The sequence below is a fragment of the Dama dama genome, chromosome 23, assembly GCF_033118175.1.
Source record: "Dama dama isolate Ldn47 chromosome 23, ASM3311817v1, whole genome shotgun sequence".
Lineage (NCBI taxonomy): Eukaryota > Metazoa > Chordata > Mammalia > Artiodactyla > Cervidae > Dama > Dama dama.
In genome coordinates, this window is record NC_083703.1 from 32868384 (window position 1) to 32892150 (window position 23767).

Sequence of the window (23767 nt, forward strand, 5' to 3'; positions counted from 1 at the left end):
TGGAGACTTCTTCCCCTTGGATTTCTTTCTTATTCAGAAGTCTGGTGGATTGATTCAAGGAGGGGTCTGTGAGTTCTTAGATTAATTGGAGTAGGAAAATTTGAGAACAGCTTTCAAATATCATTTCTTTTTTCTGTTTTAGGCTGCAGAGCAAGCGAAAGCAAGCCCAGCTCTGGTAGCCAAGGATCCTGGTACTGCGGCTAACAAAAAAGAAGAGGAAGATTTAGCGAAAGGTACATTTTTTTTTTTTTTTTTTGCGAAAGGTACATTTTTTGGGTCCCTGACCCTGGGAAGATGATAGGTCTCTTCCTTGATATTTTTTCCCCCTGAGATGTTTAAAAATAAAGGAAATAGGCGTTCATAGCCAAAGCTGAAATCTGCTTTGTTCTCCTCTGTTCCTCTCTTCAGTATCACGTCTTTCCTCTCCTCTTCCAAGGCAGCTACTGTCATGTATGTCTGTTCAGTCTTGTTTCTATAATATTTTTACTATACTATCTGTGTATCCATAAATTATACCAAATACTTTTTTGTTTCCAGCAAATTCTTTTTTCATAAGTACTGTACTCTAGGTACCATCTGCAACTTGTTTTTTCCATGTGATGTTTGAGATCTGTTCATACTGAGATATTTATGTCGTTCATTTGTTTTAACGGCTGTATAATATTCCAGTATTAGCACCTGCTTTAGGTTCTAATAAACACCTGCTATAGCCTATCTTCCTTCCTACTGATGGACATCTGGATTTTCTGCTTTCTTTTACTATAACACATATGCAGCATTGAGTATCCTTTTTCATGTTCTTCAGTGTGTGTGTGCGCGTGTGTCAGATCGTTTTGTGGTATGGTTGGCTTATGGAGTGGGTACATCTTCAACTTTGCTAAGTAGTTGTGGTATTCCTTTCCCATCCACAGTGTATGAAAGCTCTTATTATTCACTTATTATTTCTAGTCTCACGATGACATTTGGTGTTGTCAGAGTAATTTTTGTGAATCTGATGGGTTTGAAATGATACCTAATTATTTTAATTTTTATTTTCTTGATTACTAGTGAGGTTCAGTCCTTTTTTGTATGTTTATTAACTGTTTTGATTGTCTCTTTTTCTTTATTTTTTTCCTAGTAATGCTGTATACAAAGTTTTTATTTTGGATATCAGCATTTGCCTGTTATATCTATTGTAGATGTTTACTCTTGGGTTTTGGCTTATAGTTTAACTTTGATAATGGCATGTTGTATTAAACAAGTTTTAAATTTTGATGTATTCAAAATTTTTGCTTTTCTTTTATGATTTTTTTTTTTTAATGTCTTAAGATATTTCCCTCTCTCCCAGGATCCTGACTTCCTATTTTTTCTTACGTTAATTTTAAAGTTTTATTTTCTCATCTGGTCTTTTATTCATTTGGAACAGAGGTGGCAGGGAAGAAGGGGTTATGTGTTGAATTGAAAGTGGCATAGTCAGTTTATTAAGATTATATTACAAAGCCTGAGTTACGTGGTGATGGCCTGCACTGGGGAGGAGATAGAGCAGACACATTTAAGATTTATTTGGGGTGTTAGTTAGGTGACACTTTACTGCATTTGTTTCCAAATTCCAGTTCTTAGACTGCCTACCTGAGAATGACCTTTGGAACAATAAAACACAGGCTCTCAAATGCTATCTTTGAGACTGCTGTTTAATGAGCCCCCAGTGAAGGACTCCAGCTTGGGACTTTTGACTTCCAAAGTGATTTTGATTATTATTTGGTAAACTTAAGTGATAGAAATACAATGAGAAGATGAAAGAAAATCTAAAATATCTGTAGTTAAATTAAAAAAAAAAACAGATTTGAGTTTGTATCACTTTATTACCAAGAATATTTTAAATTGTACCTGTTCAGTAAAAAAAGCAATCATGCTCTTCTGTTGTTTTGTTAGCTTATTTATTTTTTAAACTTTTAGGTGTGAACGAATGAATACAATTGATGTCATTATTTTTGTTCACTATTATTATATCAGGATATGTTCTAGCTTCCCACTACATTATTGAAAGAAGAATACTTTTTACCCTCAGATATCTTTTTGTACTTCTTAGGATTGTTGGGTGTATTAACATTTTGGGTCCTTTTTTTTAAAACCCATTATTTTCCAGCCATTGAGTTATCCCTGAAGGAACAAAGACAGCAGTCAACCACCCTTTCCACTTTGTATCCAAGCACATCCAACCTCTTAACTAACCATCAACATGAAGGCCGGAAAGTTCGTGCTATATATGACTTTGAAGCTGCTGAAGATAATGAACTGACTTTTAAAGCTGGAGAAATTATTACAGTTCTTGATGACAGGTGATGGTTATTATTATGTTGAATATTCACTTGAAGATACATAATGTATTTTGTGTTTCATTTATTCCTGCTGACTGCCTTATCAAACATAATAAAATCAAATATTGACTCAGGTATTTTCTCTGTAGGATAGTTGGTTGCTTTGCTTGTGTCATACTGTCTGGATTTGTATTTTATGGTTTAATTTTTTTCTCATCGATCGCTTAAATGCTTTTTATTTGTTTTGGAAGCCTAGTTTACTCTGTTCATTTTTGGTTCTATCTGATACTATACACTGTTAAATTAGTAAAAAAGTTAAGATTTTAGAAAATACACTAAATATATATGCATTTATGGAGTTTATAAGAAATATATAATATATTGAATTAATTTATATCATCAGAGAGATGATACAGTGCATCTCTGTTTTTACTACAGTTTTATGTTTACTTGAAAATAACTACTGGTGATTGTTACTCATAATGAAGTGCTAAAATTTATTGCAAGTGGTTTTTGAAGATCAGTTCAAATAGATCTAAGATTATTCCTGTAGTATCACACTTGCATACTAATATGTTTTCTTGAGTGAAAGAAAGGGAAGTAGTTTGCGCTGGTTATTTGGAAGTTGCATGAAACCTTGATCATTCATTCATTCAAAAAATATTTCTTGAGTGCTGGCTAGCTTTCCTTATCGTAGGCCTGGGGATCCAGTGGTGAGCATGGGGATGCACTGGGGATTGTGTTCCTTGTGAACGTTGTGCTCCTAGGGATGTTAGTATCATGTGTGTTCTCTTGTGGGTGGACAATATGCTAATATGTGCTGCAAAGAACACTGATTTAGAAATGGAGGTCTGGATTCAGAGTCTACCTTCTATCTTGTTACAGAAGATTCTTAGGCTGGAGCCTATGAACCACCTGAAGGTGACAGTTTTTTAAAAAAATATTTAGTTTTTATTTGTGGCTGTGCTGGGTCTTCGTGGCTGCACATAGGCTTTCTCTAGCTGCAGCGAGCAGGGTCAGGCTACTGTGGTTGCGGTGGGTGGGCTTTTCATTGTGGTGGCTTTTCTTGTGGAGCGTGGGCTCTAGAGCTCGGGCTTCAGTAGTGCAGCTGTGGACTTAGTTGCCCTGGACCAGGGGTTGAAACCATGTCCCCTGCGTTGGCAGTCAGATTCTTAACCCCTGGGCCACCAGAGAAGTCCTGAAGTTGACAGTGAAGTCTGGGGATCTGTCTTTTGCAGGGGAGAGAGTTCAGAGCCTTATATTAGATCCTCAGAGCATTTACCAGCTTTCCAAAATATGAAAAAGAACTGTGTTTAGAGTCTCATGTCTTCTCTGAGACCTCATCTTGTGTTTGTAATAATGCTACACCCATTTCCTCCTTCGTTGGATTCTTATGGGCTTCACATCTGGTTAAGATATAAGTTAAACACCATAAAAGGTAAAGGTAAATAAAAATAAGAATTCTTTGTTATAGTAAAGCTTTCTTTTTTTTTGTTCCTCTTAGTGACCCCAACTGGTGGAAAGGGGAAACCCATCAAGGCATGGGGCTCTTCCCCTCGAATTTTGTGACTGCAGATCTCACTGTTGAGCCTGAAATGAGTAAGTATTTTCTGGTCTGTCACTGGACAGTAATCCTTAATTCTCTAAAATTCAGCTTCCTGGAGCAGGAATTCTCAAATCTCGGAGCCTCCAAGGTGTTTATTAAAAATGCAGTTCCCCAATCAGTTTATCAGGCTATAGACTTTTATTTAGGAAAAGAAAAAGTATGTTTGTGTATTTATATATCATTGCAGAAATGCAGATTAAGAAGTGTTGTAGAATTTAATCTTGTATTTTTGGTATCATCAGTTGACAATAGTGTGACAAATGCGGTGTAACCTTCTGGAGATTTCTTCCTGTTGTAAGTTTAGCTCATTTCCCTAGTATCCAGCCTCAAACTTGAAAGCAGTGGCCTCTAAGCAACTTAATGGCTTTCCTACACTTAATGTCAGATATTCAGAAGCAGCCATACCTAACCATGTCAGTACTTTCTGATCAAAGCTTTGCTGACAAGGAGAAACTGACTAAAAAGTGGGGCCAAGGAGGAAAAGTGGTATTACGGGCAGGCATAATCATTGCAGGAAATGTCAACTGCCAGTAGCCTCTCGAAATGTTGGTAGGCGGGTCACTGTATTTCCACAAAATACTGTGATGAATGTTCCTGATGATAAGTTTGAATCATCAGGAGTAAGTCATATTCTTCCTCTGTTTAAGGAAACAGAAATATGTTCTCATCTAGAAAGGTTTCTATTAGCGACTGAAATGTTTTGAGTTTTAAGGGATTTTTGTATGTTAGTTATCTTGGCAAAATGTCTCAGTTCATCTTATCTTTCTGTAATGCCAGATAGAAGAGATCAAAGAGAGTTATAAGTCACCATTTGCTTTGGTCTTTTTCAGTTTATGAGAACTTTAAGAAAAGATCTTTGTCTCAGTTTTTTTATTTCCAGCAGTACTTGGTACTGAGTCTTATCCAGAGTACAGACTGTATAAATGTTTATACAATAAATGATATATAAGTGTCTATGTATTAGTAAAGATACACTTTTCTTTGAAAATACAGAAATGCTTCTCTTTCAAGAGAAGGCTTTAATAAGATACATCACAGATCCTGGATAAAACAGTGCTGTCTCCTAGTTATTGTCAGGATGTCTTATATCACTTTAATACAGACAGATTCCGATACCCATTCCTTTATGAAGTTCTTTTTTGTTAAACTCAAGAACAAGTTGTAGAACCTAGTTTAAATGGCAGTGCATAATGTGCCCAATTTTTAACCTCACCTGATGATTGTGAACTTTTCTGTATCTTGCTGTGAGGTTTTTTTGTTTGTGTTTTTATCTGTGATTTTGTTTTGTTTTTGTTTGTTTATGTTGTTAGTTGTTGGATAGAATTGTCTTGAATGTCCATTCCAGATGAGATTCAATATGTGACGTGGATAAAGATACCTTCTTGCCTGTCACATAGCAAAGTAACCTTAAAGTGAATTTTCTAGCTATTTTCATGTGTTTCACTCTGGACCACCTAAAAGAGAGCATCAGAGCTTATGTAATGGAGTTATAGTTCTCAAGTTTGGAAAAGGAGTGTTAGCAAGATCCTTGTAGATCTGTATGAGGAAATAGAGGTCCACTTCACTTAATGTATCATTAGAAATGCCTGAGCTACTTAGCTTGTTTACATTTTGGAGAGGTAGTAAGATTTTGTGAAAGGACTTTATCATATATGTGTATATGTGTGTGTGTGTGTGTGTGTGATATTTATACACATGTGACACATAGTACACAAATATAATGCACGCATACAAAGTAACAGTATTAGCCCCTAAGAGAAAAAACACTGTAGACTTGTGCACAGTCAGCTGTTAGGATGGGAAGTCTGCCTTGCAGGGCTGTCCCAGCTTTCTGCGTGTCTATAGTTCAGGATATAAAAAGCAGAAATATCTATAGCAGGTGGCTCTTTTTCTCCCATGGGAAAGTGAAATAAGCTGAAATTTCTTGTGTATGTAGACTTTTTCTTTATTGTGACTTCTGTGGGATGAATATGTTCCTTGTATTGGAGATTAAACTATTTTCCATTATATTCTGTAACATAGAATATATAAGTGATATGACTTACTGTTCTCAGCATAAAGTCACAGGCTGGATTCCAGTAGTGTGGGCTAGTGCAGCTAGAATGATGGGCATTCAGGTCCAGGCCTTGCCACTGATTTGCTTTTAATCTTTCTAAGCCACTGTTCACCTTATTCACAGGGTGGGTATATCTTAGAGGATTGTATTGGAGACTCATTGGGGGAAATGCAATATTCCATTAAGCACATTTAGTGGTTTAGTAAATATTATTTTCCTTCCTTAATTCTGCCCCTTTCCACTTGCCCTCTTTCCACCTTGAATCTTAATTTTTATGAATCCTGCTTGGCTGCATTGCCTTGTTCTTATTTAGATGCTGAGTCTTGTCTGACTCTTTGCATCTCCATAGACTATAGCCCGCCAGGCTCCTCTGTCCATGGGATTTTCCAAGCAAGAATACTGGGGTGGGTCGCCATTTTCTTCTCCAGGGAATCTTCCCGACCCAGGGATCAAACCTGTGTCTCCTGCATTGGCAGGTGGATTCTTTACCACTGAGCCACTGGGGAAGGCAACTATATTGATACATGGATAAAAAGATCCCAAAAGAAAGTTCATTTCTTTAAGGCTGTATGTGCCTCTCAGTATTACTTTGGAGAAAGTCAGTTGCTGTGGAAATCATAACCTTATACTTGCTAGTTAGTGATATATTGAATATTTTTTAAATATTGCTTTGTTGAGCAAGAGAAATATGTACTTCTAGTTTGCAGATCCCTTAGTAACCACCCTTTCATTGCAAAGAATAATGTAACTAAAAAATACAGAGTGATTTAGTGGAAAAACTCAGATCCCTGCCAGGGCCAGTTGTAAAGTTCTCCACTGGCCTAAATGTCATTCCCTTAGTTAAAAAAAAAGTCTGAGGGGCATGCAGGAAATACACAGCTCACGTCCCAAATTCATTATATTGAGAGTATGGCCTGTGGAAAAGCAGAGACTTTTCTTTGAAAGAACTGGTAATTTGAAAAGAGGATTAATTTTAAATAGCAGAGTTCATTTATACCATTGTAAAACTGCTTTTCATTCAGCAGTTTATTGAACTCTCATTTGTAATAGGTGATTAATCTTTGTCCCAGAAATATAGCTCTTATTTTTAGTGAAGTATCTGTTATGGAAAACATAAAATCTTTAGAAGAGAAAATTAAGAAGTCTTTACACAGTTTCATAATGTATTGTTCTGTCATTATTGCCTTAATCTGCTAGCGGTGTATCCCTTAAATTGAGTCTGTCAGATTGAAGAGAATATAGCAAACACCTAGATTCTTTCCTGGAACTTAAAGTGCTTTAAGATAAAGTTGTAAATTTATGATATGGAAAAGATAATTGTACATGTTTTTCAGTTAAAACGGAGAAGAAGACAGTACAATTTAGTGATGAAGTTCAGGTAGAAACGATAGAACCAGAACCAGAACAAGCCTACATTGATGAGGTAAGTGACTTTCTGCCCGAGAGCACCTTATTTGATATGGAAGTTGAAATGGTTTTCTTCTCTTCTCTAAAAAAAAAATTCAGTCCTTGATTAATGCATGTATTTTGTTATAAAAATTCAAATAATACAGACCAAGCCAAGATTCTCCTGGAAATTTCCTCTCTAGTCCCCTTCTTACCATGTCAGTAGGTATAGCTGTCCTTTCTTATTTTAACTTCTTGCTTAATCTTCCATAGTATGGGTTTATCATGACTTCATTCTATTGTTGGACAGTTAGGTTGTTTTCAGTTCTCTGTGGGTTTTTTTTTTTTTTTTTTTTTTGCTGTTACAAACACTGTTGTAATGAGACTTTTTGGATAAATTCAAAAGAATGTGTGACTTTTATTTTTATTATTTGTTTACTTTACTTTTTGCTTTTTGGCTGCACTGCACAGCATGTGAGACCTTAGTTCGCCAGCCAGGGATCGAATCCAAGCCCCCCTGCATTGGAAATGCGGAGTCCTAAGCACTGGACTGCTAGTGACGTCCCTGACTTTTATTTTTAAATCTCAGTAGTCAATTTTTTGGCAGTTATATCCTTTGTAACATTTTAAACTAATGATGAAAAATGAGAATTCCTGTGAAATATGTGAAGGGATTTGTTGGTTTTTAGCCTTCTTTGGAGGGAGCCAGAGGACTAAAGTTCAAAGAGCACTCATTTGAAGGCTGTGCTGAGAGCCAGAGCCTGTATAGGGGCAGGGAAAGTCAGCTTTAGCTATAGCATGACATCAGAAAATGTGTGGGGACTTCCCTGGTGGTCCAGTGGCTAAGACTCCACTCTCCCAACACTGGGGGCCCAGGTTTGATCCCTGGTCAGGGAATTAGATCCCTCATGCCACAACAAGATCAAAGATCTCATGTGCTGTAACTAATCTGGCAGAGCCAAATAAATAAATATTAATAAAGAAAATGCATGTAGGGTCTACCTAGAAACCTCATTTCTCTGGTAGATAATTTCAATTAGGGTACAGAATTCTATAAACCAAGAGGACAGAAGTTACCCACGTGTTAGCTGACTCTCATTTTACTCCTCCTCTCCTCTCTTTTTTTGACTTCAGACACTTTCCCGACATGTGCCTTCTCTTTTAGACTACTTAAAATGAAATTAGGACTCTTTTACATTGAAAAGTAGTATCTATTTCAGAATATGAAATTCTTTGACTTCAAGAGAGTTTTTTTAATATAGTTGTGTCATTTTCACTCTTAGTGATTAGTTCATCTCTCAAACTGTTCTCCTTCTGTACAGACTGTAAAGTTTTGTTTTGGTTTACACAATGACTTTGCTTCCAATTGATAGCCTTTAAATAATTTACCTAAGTAGCCATGCTTAGTAGTATAATCTTCACCATCTGAGCCACCAGGGAAACCTTCTGCTATGCTTAGTAGTATAATCTTGTCAAAAGCATGAATGGAGAAAAGTTTGCAATTATTATAGTAATATTGTTTGGTACAGGAGATCTATATTTTGATTTTTTTAAACTTACATATAGATACATCTCTGCTCATATAATGCGTACATGTGTTTATGTCAAGATGGCTTCTTTATTTCTGTTGGTCTAAAACAAAAGATTCTGAAATAGGTCTGAGTCACTGCCTTGAGATGCCTCCCGGCCTTTCACCCAGGAGAATAGAGAAACCACAAATCATCCTCCCTTTTTTTGATGACAGACTGCAACATTGGTGGAAAGAGAATGTAGAATAAATCCTTCTGGTGCTCCTCAGAAGAGGAACAGCTGGAGTAGAGCTGAGCTGTGCCTTATAAAACAGCTGCTGCGTTCTCCCCAGTGGAGAAGTAGTGAGGGAGTTGTTAGTCATAAGTAATGATGCCAGCTTGATAGGGTACACCTGTCACTGTGGCCAGGCTACACCGCTGCCCCAAAAGAAAGTGAGATGGAAATCCACTAGCATGACATAAGAGATTAATGAACTCACATGTTGTAAGTTTAAATGTTGCTCTATTTCTTCTTCTTTAAGAGAATTTCTGTTATCACTTTCGAAAACAAGAAGAAATAGCTTTCAACACTCTGACTTCATATGGTAGTAAAGAAAATACATGGATAGTAAATACATTAAAGCAAAATTGAAGTTTTCATATCTGTGAATTACAAGTTTATCCATTATCTAATTAGCAAAGTGAGAAGTCATTGTAAGCAGAGTGATTTGTTGCTTTTTATATTAACTGTTTAATTCCTGTAGGATAAAATGGACCAGTTGCTACAGATGTTGCAAAGTACAGATCCCAGTGATGATCAACCGGATCTTCCAGAGTTACTTCATCTTGAAGGTAAACCTGGTTTTCCTTTTACCTCACAAGTAAAAAATAATTAAGGGTTATATCTAATGTTCTCTTACAGGGTGCTTTTATTATTAAATAAAATTGAAGACGATATAAACAGTGTTAACATTTCTCGCTCTTCTATGACCATTCTCATGTTTACATGCAGTTTAAACCTGAGGTAGAATTCAAATTTTTATACATTTCTACCCAAATTAAACATTTTATTCAACATTTTAAAATGTTGTAAAATGAAGATTGGTACTAAAGTTTTCTGAGAGCAATGCAATCAGTCAAAAGTATTGATTTTATAAATATCCAGGAAAAAAAACAGTCTTGGGTTCTGTGGGCCTCAGGTTAATTGATCGAACTTTTATTATTCCAAATGACATCTTTTAGAGAGTTGCTGTCTTTTGCTGCGTTGTCTTATATTTCTTCCATCTTGTCGTCTTAGCAATGTGTCACCAGATGGGGCCTCTCATTGATGAGAAGCTGGAGGATATCGATAGGTAAGACTGTGTGTGTGCTGCCTGTGCTGCGTGCCCTCTTCCCTACAGAGCTCTCTAAGCTGCATCTTGGAACAGAGCTGCCTTTTTATTTTATTTTTACAGATATGCCAGTTTTCACTTGTTTCCCACTAGGTGTGAAAATCGAAATTAAACCCATCTGTCCCCGCTGCCCCCTTTTTAAAGTGAGAATTTGTGTGACTTTCTGATACTAGTCTTGTTTTTTTAATAAGGGTTAACTGTTGTAATCATATTTGCTGTTAGTGGCATCATCAAGCCCCACAAATGACCCATCTGTTACTAATGAGGGAAACCTAGATTTTTGAGGTAAAGTCAAGTGCAATAAGCTCGAGTCCTTCCCGCACAACACCTAAATCTTAACCCGAACAACACCTAAATCTTAAACACTTGTGGTTGCCTTGGAGTTAAACTATAGGATATTTTGTTTTGTCACCAAGTTATATTTTTAATAGTGTCTACTTAACACCATTCTTGCCTACTTTTGCTATTTTGATGCATCTTATTACTTAGAACATGTAAATAGCAGTGATGTTTTACATTCTTGTATAATATTTCAGAAAACATTCAGAACTCTCAGAACTGAATGTTAAAGTGATGGAAGCCCTGTCCTTGTATACCAAGTTAATGAATGAAGACCCCATGTATTCCATGTATGCAAAATTACAGAATCAGCAGTATTATATTCAGTCATCTGGTGTTTCTGGTTCTCAGGTAAGCTTTTAAAAGCTCAAGCATCTCATTTAAAATTTTCAAATATATTTGAGATTATTTGAAATAGCTATGTTTTTTTAAAATGTGAAACTTCCCAAAAGTAATGTTCAGAGTAAAAATAAAGTTTAGAAGACTTTTTTACTTGACAAATACAATGTATAGTATGCTAACTATACTGATAGTTCTTGTTCTAAAAAATTATTTTTATGCAGAAGTGCACATCAGTCACCATCAAGTTAAAATATAGATGCATTGGCTCTACCCCAGACATATTGAATCCAGGTGTGAGATCCAAATGTCTGTGTATTTTCAAAGTTTCACATCTAATTGTCTGGTTAAGGAGGACAGTTTTTGTCTGTCTGAGTACAGTTTCTTAATATTAGTAAGTCCTTGTGAGTATCTACCATTTTCAGTTTTACAGTGAGCTGCCTTGATCTGGATTTTTTTCTGTTCCTTTACATGGGAACATGTGTGATGTGCACAGGCCCTTAAAACTTGTCACACCAGCAATTATTTCCAGAGCCCATTTCCCACAAACTCACCAAGTGCAGGGTGTAGGGAGCAGTTCACCAGACACTGTATTTTATCCACACAGAGTACCATAAGCTTTGTGCAGGTGAATTTTTTTTTTTTTTTTTTGGTGAGGTCCACTCCTGAAGGGAGGGGCCAGAACCCTGAAGAAGAGCAGCCAGACCTGAGAAATGTGGGGCTGGACAACACCTACCCATGAGTCATGATACCAGTGCGAGCCAGCAGACAAACAGAACCCCTTCCTGTTGGTTTTGCAAAGTACAAACAATCAGATTTGTGCGGACCGGAGTAGCTGTGTTTACAATGAAGACCCTTTGGACTCTGTGTGTAGTGCGTCTCTTGTGGCTTTAACACAGGCGCTCCCATGGTGGTGGGTTTGTGTCCTGACGGCGGTGTTACCATCTTACAGTAACAGCTGGTGAGAGTCGCACTCCCTAAACAGTTTTCAAACATGTGAAATGGAAGGATCTAATGAATACTACAGAAAATTAGAATATTATGCATGTTAAGATTTGGGAGGCACTTGAGACCTTAATCTCTCTGGCTTAAAACAAATACAGTTTTTAGATGCAGGGATTCACAAACAATGGCCCAAGGGCAAAAATCCAGCCCCTGCACCTGTTTTTTCTTTTTTTTTTTTTTAATTTTTACTGAAATACAGCCATTCTCTTCAGTTTCTACATCATTTCTGACTGCTTTCTGTATGAGCAGAGCTCAGTAGTGCCGACAGAGACCGCGTGGTCCACAAAGTCTGACACATGTACTGTCCAGGCCCTTGACAAAGTCTGCTGACCCTGCATACTTTGAAGGGAGGCTTAGCTTGCTCTGTGTTCAATAAACTGTAACTTAGGAAATATTTAGTATATCTCTGATAGGTATCAAGAAACAAGTGTGAACTGTTGCTGTAAAACAGTGAATTCAAATACACTTTCTTAAGCATTTGGGGGGATTCCTTTGTTGTTGTTATTGTTGAGTCACTAAGTCCTGTGATTCTTTGCGACCCCATGGACTGCAGCGTGCCAGCCTCCCCTGTCCTTCACTATTTCCTGGAGTTTGCTGAAACTCATGTCCCTTGAGTCAGGGATTCCTTATAGGGAGATACAGTATCAACATGGAAAGAGAGATTATATCAGTATCAGATTAAAAGCTAAGTTCCTTTACTGCTTCTGTATGAAGGGGAACATGAGTTTTGCTATTGTTTACCTAAGAACAAAAATCATCAGAAGCCCACTTCACTGAAAAGTAACTTTTTCAGATGCCTGACAGCAGAAGTAACTTAGACTTCAGAGATGTGATTGTTGTGCTGTTTGTAGTTGAAAGCATGCCTGTTAAAATCAGAGGGAACCTAACATGTTTTATGTGGAACTGTTCTAGGTGTACCCACCTCAGAGTGGTGCTTACCTGGTCGCAGGGAGCGCCCAGATGAGCCACCTGCAGAGCTACAGCCTGCCCCCAGAGCAGCTGTCTTCCCTCAGCCAAGGAGCAGTGCCACCATCTGCAAGCCCAGCCCTTCCTACTCAGCAAGCCCAGGCTTCCTACCCCAAGTAATTTGATTATTGACTTGTTTGTGGGTAGTGCTATTGAAAGCCTCAAGTGCCATCGATCGTCTGTAATCATGAAAACTGGATTTAAAAAATGCAGGATGGGTGTCATCACTGCAGCAGGGTGCCATCACTGTCTATGGTGGCAAGTGGATTCTCTGGGACCCCATGCAGCGTGGCAGTGCCAGTCCTCTGTCCTACTGGTCCCTTGAACTACTGGATTCTGATTTTGCCTCGTTGTTGTTGTTGTTTTTTAACTTTTAGTTTTGTATTGGGGTATAGCCAGTTAACAGTGTTGTGATCGTCTCAGGTGGACAGCAAAGGGACGCAGCCAGACCTGTACATGTATCCATTTTCCCTCAAACTCCCCTCCCATCCAGGCTGCCATATAACATTGTAGCTAGGTATTTTTGATATTCCTTCCCATCAGAATTTCTTTTGTTTTTATCTGAGTCTGATATTAGCTAAGGACTTTAATGAAACTTAAGTTTATTTTGATTACTGTAATTTAACATTTTATACAAATTTCACATAAAAAGCTCAATGTTCTTTGATTATTCTTTTACAATTTATAGTTCTGAGCTGTCTCTTAGAAACAAATATGTCCTTCTTTTTACCCTGGTAGGAAGTTAGTATATATATCACAGCTTAATAAACCACATGGAAGGAGACAGTAACAAGAAGCTGACACCCCCATGGTTCATGGGGCAGTAGCTGGTGATAAAATGTCAGGGTCATTGTTTTGGTCATTTACATATAATGCCCCATCATGTAAATTATTATATGTATGCATTATATTATTCATAATTTATGAATGCTTTTTCTACTTCAACGGGAAGTCATTCCTTTGACTCAAACAGGTAGATTTAAGAGTTCACAACAGAAGTTTCTCAGTAACACAGGCACAATTTCTAGGAACCTCCATCCATGTTGGAGTCGTCTCAGAGCTCCTGTCCTGCCCTCACTGTTGTACTGTTCAACCTCAGGAGCCCCACTCTAGGGATGCTGAGGGATTGCAAACATGATTTTGTGGTCACATCTCGTATTCTGAAGTGACCTTAAGAAAGAGGGTAATGGGGAAGCCTGTTACAGGCATCAGATGACAGCAGCCAGACGACGGCACTCCCTACTGGGTTAGAGTTTAGGGGAAAGTTAGGTGGGACCCTTTCTGTCTGTCCAAGGACTTTTTTATTTTTCTAATTCTCAGTTTGTTAAAACCAAATACCCTTACATGGAAATCAGTAGGGAGCAGCTTTTAAGAGAGTAACATGTTACTTTAAAATTAGATCAAAGTGAGTAGAGGTGGAAATTGTTTAGAAGTGAGCCAGTGTACGGGAATGAAGTAGGAAGCCCTTAGAAACTTGAGCCTTATCCAGAGGTACTGCTGTATCCCAGCTGGTCCTCAGTGACCCTGTCACGCGCGGCTCTAGTTGCTCTCGCCACTGAAGGTTGCCTGGATCTCTTAGTCCAGAGCCTTGAGGTATTATCCTTGTAAATGAGCTGCTCTGATAGTAGGTGCTGCAGAGTCAGAGTGCCGTGTTACTGTTGGCTGGGGACTGCCCTGTCCTCTCCTGCCACCTGGGTATGAACCCCTGTCCTGGACCCATGGCCTGTGCTGTATTTACTGGCTAGCTGTAAATGTCACCTCTCCAGAAACACAGGTGCTTTTCAAGAGGTGCTTTTGGTAGAGCATTAATATCAAAATATTTAGTCCTCTTCATCTGGCTGTTCTACTCATTCTTTAGTTCTTAGCTTCATCTTTGCTCCAAGGCTGTCTCGCTCTCCCCCTTGCCAGCGCTGGTGCTCCTCTGTTGCTGCCCCAGGCCCCCAGCGCACTGTGTCATCTTATCGTCCGTATCCCCAGCTAGGCTGTTGTATCCTGAGAGCTGGAGTGGGATCTGTCACCTTTAGAGCCACACTGTATAGCAGTTTTATACCTGGTGGGAACTCAGTAGATACTTGAGAAATAAATGTTTTGATGGGAGTTTCAAGGGCTGTGTTAGGCCAGTGAGTTATATATTTCAGTTTCTTGAAAAGTCTTCACAAAGACCTTGAGACAATTTTTAAAAAGATACATTAGGAACAGTTGTGTGTATGTACATATGCATCTGTGTGTGTTTGAATGAGAAAACTGATGGCAAAACAAACATACGCTAACAAAATTGGAAGTAGTGGAAGTGGAGGTGGACGTATACATCATAGGGGTATATGACATATTTGACTCAAGCCTTCTAATTGCACATCACAGTCAGGAGGAATTTTTTCCTGTGTTTTTGGTAGGCAGGTATTTTAGTGTCCCTCGGTCCATATCTAGCAGACAGTTTCTTATTCTTTTACATAGATTTTCGATTCTCAGGTTGTCACTTTTGCAGACTTCCGTCACCCTAGGGTGAGCCTGTTAAAACCAAGTTGCGTCACATTGTCCTTTGTTGCCTTTGTTGGCTGTCACCGCAGCTCGTAGGGGCTTCTCTGCCTAGTTGTGGCACGTGGACTTCTCTGGCTGTGGCACGTGGGCCTCTCTAGTTGTGGTGCGCAGGCTCAGCAGTTGCCGCGCATGGGCTCTCTGGTTATGGTGAGCAGCTTAGTTGCCCCTCGGCATGTGGGATCTTAGTTCGCCACCAGGGATCGAACCCGAGTCCCTTGCTTTGGCAGACGGGTTCTTAACCACTGAGCCAGCAAAGTCCTGATTGCTCTTCTGTCCACAATCGACTAGTGCTTTTCCGTCCTCCTCAGCCACAGGCCCGGATCCTGACCACAGTCTGCAGGGCCTGTGCACACAGGCTCCTGTCCTGTTTCTGCTGTCTCATTTCATGCCACTCTGCCCTCTGCCCACTCTGCTCAGCCATCAAGGCCTTCTTGCTGCCTCTTGACCGTGCCTGGCCTTTTCTCACAGGCTTGCTGTTCTCTTTGCCTGAAGTGCCCTTTCTCCTAGATCATCGATGTCACCCCCTCCCACTCTTTTCGGGTCTTTCCTTCAGTGTTGCTGTATCTGAGTGGCCTCTCCCAGCATCCTGTATCCACAGGAATCTCTTGTCCCAGGAACTAGTGGTCCTCCTGGGATGCTTTGTTTCTTTTTCTCTTTTTTTAATTTAGCCCATTTTTAAAGTCTTCCTTGAACTTGTTACAATGTTGCTTCTGCTTTATGTTTTATTTTATTTTGGCAAGTGGGATTTTAACTCCCTGGCCAGGTATCAAACTCACCCCCTGCATTGGAAGGCGAAAATCTCAACCTCTGAACTGCTGGGGAGTCCCTGTGTTTCTTCGTATCACCTCTTGTCACTACCTCTTGACATATCACACATTTTTTTCTCATCTTTTTTCCTCCTGTTAGAATATAAGTTCCATGATGGTGGGGACTTCCCTCCCTTCTTCCTTTATGATATCCCAGTGCCTCAAATAGCAGTATCTGGCACATTCTAGCCATTTAATAAACACTTAATGGAATGGATCGCTTGACTGAGTGACTTTAGTGAACAGCTTTGCTGTTGATCTCTGCATGGCTGTGTAAGTCAGTGTTGACCTAACTGAGTGTTCTCTCCCCTCCACAGCACAATGGTCAGCCCCGTCCCGGGAAGTACGTATCCCAGCCCGGCTTCAGTGTACAGTCCTCCCCCTGCCGCCACAGCTGCTCCCGACGTCACCATCTACCAGAACGCAGGGACCAGCCTGTCCCAGGTGCCGAACTATACATTACCGTCCACAATGCCCCAGCCTGGGGGCAGCCAGCAGCCACCTCAGCCGCAGCAGCCGTACTCCCAGAAGGCTCTGCTATAGGACTGGAGTCCCCTTTGTGGCAGATACCCGCCGATCGCCAATGGCAATGTTACGAGATCCTTTAATATCTTAAGATTGGTTCACCCTCAGCTTATAGGAATCGTATCTTGGTCAACACGTTCCAATGTTCAAGAAGGGAGATCCCTCTTCAATTTGCACTGACTTTTTAGAGGGTCTCCCCTCCCCTCCCCTGTGAGGAATGAAACTACTTACAACATATAATTCCTTTCATAATATGAAAGGATCAGTGCAAGATTATCTGTCTCGTAAAACCACCTGGCCTGCAAAGAGTCAAACTTACCAACACTGTTGTGGCAAACGTTGTGTTCATAGGTTGCTGTGTAGCTTCACTACTGGCCATTTTGAATCACGAGTGGTGATCATGTGAATATATTTAACACTGTTAAATTAATTGACCTTGCTATTTTATTTTAATCATGAACAGCTACCATGTTCCATAATGTTTTGTGTAAATTGAAGATAATTACAGTATCCTTTTAAACTGCAAGAGAAAAACTGTAGCATATGTACATGAAGGTGTTATGTTGTCCCCGTTTCAGTTTCCCATTCAACTGAACATTCCTGGGAGTAATTGGGAGCTGAACGCACATATGTTACGTCATTCTGTAGCCTCTGCATACTACTAGCTGTCATCACACCAGCGTACAGTAGCTAAATTTTTGGTGCACTTCTAGCAAATGATGATGTTCCCCTTTAAACTTTGACATTTTGGCATGATATATCAGAATACTGTGGGACCATGAGACAAAAATCAAGTTGAACTGCATTCTTTTATACCTTAACTTTTAAAGAGATAATGTCGATTTACTTTTTCCTAGTTGAAGATAGTAATTAGGTTTCTAAGCTGTATACTGTGTTTATTGGTGGCAGTGACACCAAAGATAGAGGCAAAGGATAGAAGCTTTCAAACTGGAAAGAGAACATGAATTACACTACAATTTCAGTCTCTTGTAATTATTTAGGCTACGGTGAAATTCAATTCATCTGTCGTATTCCACTGCTAGTCTTTTAAATATGTCTTTAACACATTGTATCCTTTAATTCTTCATTAAAATGAGTGTAAGTAGATGTTTCAAAGTCATCTAGATTCCTGGCTTTGCTTAACAGTTTGTATATTTATTCTTGTCTTTGAAACTGGATTTATAGGCTGTTTTCTCTCTCTCCTCTCTTTTAAAGTTCCCGAATGGAATTATTTTGGCTTCTTATTCAGAAGCAGTTTTGAATGAATGCTTTTTCTTTTAATCCATATGAAATATGTTTTCTGCTGATATTTTAATCTCCTTAAATATTTATAATTTCCCAAGTTGTGCTGTTATTTAACACTATTATTGAAACAACTGAAGAATTGAGTACCGTAGTAAATGAATTGATTTATTAACAGGTTTCACACCATAAATGAAGATTTAATTTGTATTTTCTGAGACAATTGTGATCAGGTACTTGCTTTCCCTTTTGACACCATGATTCTACCTTTGACAAGGTAGGTTCAAATTTACATCACCCTAATTTGTGTTTTCCTAAGTTTAGAGTACTTTGCCCTCAAACAGTAATTTTAAAATTCGAAATCAAACTTTACATTAAAATTTTTAATATGTTGTTTTTTGCTAAACATTGTCAAAAGATTGTAATATTTTCCATTGCCATTTGAATAGTTTAAGTGATACACTTTGTGTCAATTCATACTGTATTTTTCTCTGTTTTTTGATAAATTCCCCAATACCAATGGCAAAATGTATCATTGTCCCATTTTATTTTGATACGCTTCATGCTGTAAAATCAATGACATATTCTCTAGTATGTGTTTTGCCTTGTAAAAGTCAAAGAATGGTGAAATGAAAAAAGGCTATCCTTATTACAAGGCATATGTAAGTTTCTTTACCTAGTCATATTACTAGGCTTTTATAAAGATTTAAATGATGAATACTTAAAAATACTTAAAACTAATACTATATTATAAGCTTGCAGCTTTCTTTTACTAGGCTTCCCTAGTGGCTCAGTGGTAAAGAATCTGCCTGCAGAGCAGGAGATGCTGGTTTGATCCCTGAGTTGAGAAGATCCCCTGGAGAAGGAAATGGCAACTCACTCCAGTTTTCTTGCCTGGGAAATCCCATGGATAGATGGCGGGTTATGTTAGTCCATGGGGTCACAAAAGAGCTGTAGATGACTTGGCAACTAAACAGCTTTCACTTACTAGGTATGAAAATACCAGATGGAAAAAATTCCACTGAAAAGGAAGCACTGGATTTTCCATCTTTCAGGTGCCAGGGCAAGGATAGAAATAGGAAAGGACTAATTAGGAGCACAGTGATTTTGTTCTGCAACCAGAGTGTGTGCTGCACTTTTGTAAAATTTTTCTTTAACAGGTAGCTGTCCCCTTTTAAAGGGAATTGAATTATTTATAAAATAAATTAGCTATAATAAGAATTTCTGGGAAGCAAATTTTACTTCTCAGTAAAACTCTTTTTGCTTTTATAAAGTAAAAGTAAAAAGTTTTTTTTACTTTTATAAAGTTTTATAAAGTTTGTGTATCCATAAGCCAGTGACATCTGAATGGCAAAATTCTGCCCAGTTACTGTCTAGCAAGAGTAGCTAACAAACCCCATGGTCAGTCGGATGACTAATACATCAGTCTCCTAAACCTACCTACTAGTAATAAGACATAGTGCGTCCTTCCCCTGATTTCCCCTAACTCCGTGGTCCTGCTTTGCTGTTCCTGTCTCTCCTACTCATGAGGAACCTTTTTCTGTGCCAGAGATTTTCTTCACTGTATTAAAAACTTCTGAAAGTTTGTCTCTATACCTCTTAATTTATGTAATTAAAATGCTTAGTAGACCCCTAGTGTTCTTTTCTCGTAGTTTTCATAAATGACACATGTATAAATTCAGCATGAAACTTACCTTTAGTCCCAGGCTTCAAGTTTATAAAAGATAAATTAGTGTCCTATCTGATAAACTCTGCATCTGCAAAAACTATACAATTATTTTCTAAATTCAGGTCCATTGGTATAATTTGTCAGATTTTCATTTAAGACATTAAAATCACTGTTTTCTTTTTCTCATCTTATCAGTTAGCAATTATAGAGTGTTGTTGTATCACTCTTTATTTAATAGTAAAATCATATAATTTTATAATTTAAAAAAAGTTTTTCATTGTCAATGAATCTTTGTACCCTTTAGAATAAAGAAAAGCTTACTTAACTGTTTCTCAAAGACCTTATGTTCAGTTATCTTTTATTTTAGAATCATGATTAAGTGTTCTTGTCAAAACCTAGATTATTTTCTTTCTTTTTTTTAAAGATTTTTTTTTTTTGAGGTGAACCATTTTTAAAGTCTTTAATGAGTTTGTTACAATATTGTTTCTGTTTTATATTTTATTTTTTATGAGCGTGAGGCATGTGGAATCTTAGCTCCTTGACTAGGGATCGAACCTGCACCCCCTGCTTTGGAAGTTGAAGTCTTAACCACTGGACCACCAGGGAAGTCCCTAGATTATTTTCTGTGCTATTTATGATTACAGCCCCTGTTTCTAATCAACGCTTCCTTGAATTTTATGCCCTCTTTTTTTAATATGGTCTTCCTTTGAGATTATTTTTCCCTCCTGATTTTTCTTGCTTCAGAAATATTTTTTCCATACAGATTTCTTTATTGAACAAAGCCTAACTCTTTATTGGTGATAACTTGTGGTCATACTGTTCTTTGCTGATTTTCTGACTCCTAGTTTTATGTTAATACTTGCCATTGCCATTATTCTCCGTTTCCTGTTTCTTTTCCAGTCAGAGTTTCTGATAAGGATTGCATATTAAGTGTCAGTAAGCTCCTGCATAAACATGAAAGGAACTGGTTCTAATATCTTTTGGTGTTCATAGACTTAAGAAAGTTATGTGTATTTTAGAAAAGAGTATATTCAAATTTTTTTATCTGATGCCATCAGTAACAAATATTTTTGAGTTTATGGCCTCAAAATATGTGTATTTACAAATGGTACAAGTTCTACTGTAGTAATACGTGTAGTACATTATGAAACCCAAGAAATCTTACAAGGGTAAGAGTAAAGTTTATTAATAGAAATTCTAATATTTCTTCGCTTATCTCTGGTTCATTAGTCGGTACCCTGGAATGTGTCTGCCCGATTAGGAGACCACTGATGTAGAGGTTACAACTAGACAGAGGGGAAGTACTGTGTTACTAGGTTGGCCCTTTGAAGTCGGCATCTGAAACTACAAGTGTTGCTTTTCCCAGCCACTCTCTATGTTGAGAATTTTCAGAGTTATAAAAAGATTGAAATAATTGAATACCTGAGTACTCTTCACCTTGATTCATGAATCATTAACATTTTGTTAATGATACTTTATTGTGTGAATAGGCAAAGTTAGACTTTGCACTAAACTATATGCCCAAGCATTTCATCATGTATTTTGTTAAAGATAAATACCTCTTCCTTTATAACCTAAAACTTTATCTAAGAAAATTAAGAAAATTAACATCTAAGAAAATTAACAGTAATTCTGTAATATAATTATTACCAAACACCCCTAATAATCCCTGTTTTATAGGTACAGTTTTTTTAAATTCCAGGAAATAGATCACATTTTTAATGTCCCTTTATTCTCTATGAATCTGGATTAATCTCTTCTTTATTCCTCCATGATTTTTGCCCTTTTAAAGATCAAACCTGTTGTCTTTTAGTGTGTCCCACATTCTGGATTTATCTCTCTCTTTTTTTTAAATGTTAATTATTATTTATTATTTGATGCTCTAGTCTCATTATAGTCCTCTTTTTTCTTAATTAACCCTTCAAAAGTTAGTCAGAATTATGTGATTTATGGTTAAAGGTGGTGAATCTAAAGTTTTCAATCTCATATCAGAGAAGTGTATATGTAAATGAACATTTTGAGCCTTCGGATGTGGTTTTTCTGTATAAATAGAGGCTGTGTGCTCAGGCCACTGGTGCTTAGTACAGTTTTGTGTCCTTCTTATCAAATTGCAGTTAGAGTCAATGAAGGAAATCTGAACCTTTAAAAATAATTGGCTCCCTTCTATCCCCTTTCAAATCTAAATCAGCTTTTCTCAAGCTTATTCATGTACCTGATTCACTCACAGTGGCTTTTAAGTATTTTAGAAATGGCATCAACAAGTATAGAACTTTGTTTTAGGGTGTGTACATTTTGGCATGTTTGTTTTAAAAGACTCATTACCTTTTATTCATATCTTCTATTAAGATACTGAAATCACATTAAAGGAAGGGAAGTACTTCCTTTTTAAAAAATCTAGATTTTAGTTATTCTCCTGAGATTGGTTGCCAAATTGGAATCAGGCTGAGTAAAATTTATTCCCAGAATAAAGTTAGAAACACATGCAAGTTACAGTAATATACACTATCAGGTTGTTAAGTAACTGGTTTAAACCCTCATTTCAGTTGGTTAATGGCTTTTTAAAAAAACCCAATATTTGTAATCCGTTGTTTTTGTGTCAGGCTATATGAAATTTCTTAAAGTGCAGGATAATTACATATCTTACTACTTCAAAAAGAGATCTAGTATGTAAACAATTGAGGATGTTTTTGATTAATTGTACCTGATATTTTCTGGAAGGTATTTAAGATGCCAAATATGAAACATCCATATGGTATGATTAAAATACTTGTGTACTGGTTTTGAATTTTGTTCCTCTTCCCTCAGAGGAAAGAAAATGTTTCAATATAATATCTTTGATATTCTGTAGTTTTAAAATACGATAAACCTAAAGGAGTTGTGAAACATGACTAAGGAAGTTGTAGTGAAGAATACAGGTAAATTCACTAAATATTTACCAAAGAAGCTTCATTATAACAAGTCCATTTCTATGCATGGTAGATGGCACAGGATAAAACAAATGGTTTTAGTATTTGCACTGTAAATTGTATCCATTTTGACCATATGGGTTTTTTTGTAAAGGATGTGGTGATACTTCTGGTTGAAGAAAAGAATAAGAACTAAATTATGTTTCAGGAGTTTATTGGGGTTCTATTCTACTATGATGTGGACATTTTAGTTCACGACTCTTAGGAATTCAGATTTTAACCCAGATGTGTCTTTTGTCAAAAGAGTTATCTTGCTAGATATGTGATCCTGGGCAGTTCCATGAATCTCTCCAGCCTTCTACTTATTTATAAATTGTCACGTTAGTATAACTGTTACATGATCCTTTGAGGCTTGCAGAAATTCTGTGCTTCAGAGCCTCAGCCTTCTCGCCATTCAGCCTGGACAGCTCATCTGTGCCCCTGCTGTTACCTCACAGCTCAGAGGCAGACAAGGTACAGAAACTTGGGGACCTGTTCCCAGCACATGGTCACTAACAGTCCCTGTGTGTCGTCTGGGATACTTGGTGTCCGTCAGTCCAGCGGTCCCCGGCCTTTTTGGCACTAGGGACCGGTTGCGTGGAAGACAATTTTTCCACAGACCAGGGTCAGGGGGATGGTTTCAGGATGATTCAAGCGCTTTACATCTATTGTACACTCTATTATTACATCAGCTCCGCCTCAGATCATCAGGCATTAGATCCTGGAGGTTGGGGACCCCTGCGTTAGTCAACTCCTGAACCTTTTGTTGATGTTTGAGTGACCCCACAAGGAATATCTGGACTTGGAGTAGAAGCACTTTCACTTGATAGTACTTTCACTTTCACTGGTGCCGATTTGGAGCAAAAATTAAATAATTATGGCTATGAAGCATATACTGTTTTCGTATCTTGTGTAAAGCTAAAGGAGAGGCAACAACAGACTAAGATTATTATGAAATTTTATTGCTTTTGATGTTCTTGTAAGCAAAATAGTACCATTGGACTCACCGAGGTGAGAATGGTGACAAAGCCAATGTATTCTTTTTTCTGTTTTATTTACCAAGTAAGCAGATTACCTGAAATGCTGGAGAACTATGGAAACTAGGAGCTTCCATCTTTGAAACAGGCTGAGAGAGTCTTTTTCTAATAT

At 37.7% G+C, this 23767-nt stretch overlaps 1 protein-coding gene across 3 annotated transcripts in view; it reads left to right on the forward strand.

The window, feature by feature from the left end:
* The window catches only part of STAM (signal transducing adaptor molecule), a 58272-nt gene extending 35814 nt beyond the window's left edge, over window positions 1-22458 (forward strand). For 2 of the 3 annotated variants that reach the window (XM_061126310.1, XM_061126312.1), the window contains 9 exons: window positions 143-233; window positions 2126-2318; window positions 3802-3896; window positions 7294-7382; window positions 9618-9705; window positions 10151-10205; window positions 10781-10934; window positions 12840-13009; window positions 16555-20615. In XM_061126310.1, the coding sequence (XP_060982293.1) occupies window positions 143-233; window positions 2126-2318; window positions 3802-3896; window positions 7294-7382; window positions 9618-9705; window positions 10151-10205; window positions 10781-10934; window positions 12840-13009; window positions 16555-16780 (1161 nt within the window). In that variant the 3' untranslated portion in view covers window positions 16781-20615. Of the gene's footprint in view, window positions 1-142; window positions 234-2125; window positions 2319-3801; window positions 3897-7293; window positions 7383-9617; window positions 9706-10150; window positions 10206-10780; window positions 10935-12839; window positions 13010-16554 lie in introns of all 3 variants that reach the window. The other variant, XM_061126311.1, reaches the window with a different exon arrangement.
* The last annotated feature ends 1309 nt before the right edge of the window (window positions 22459-23767 follow it).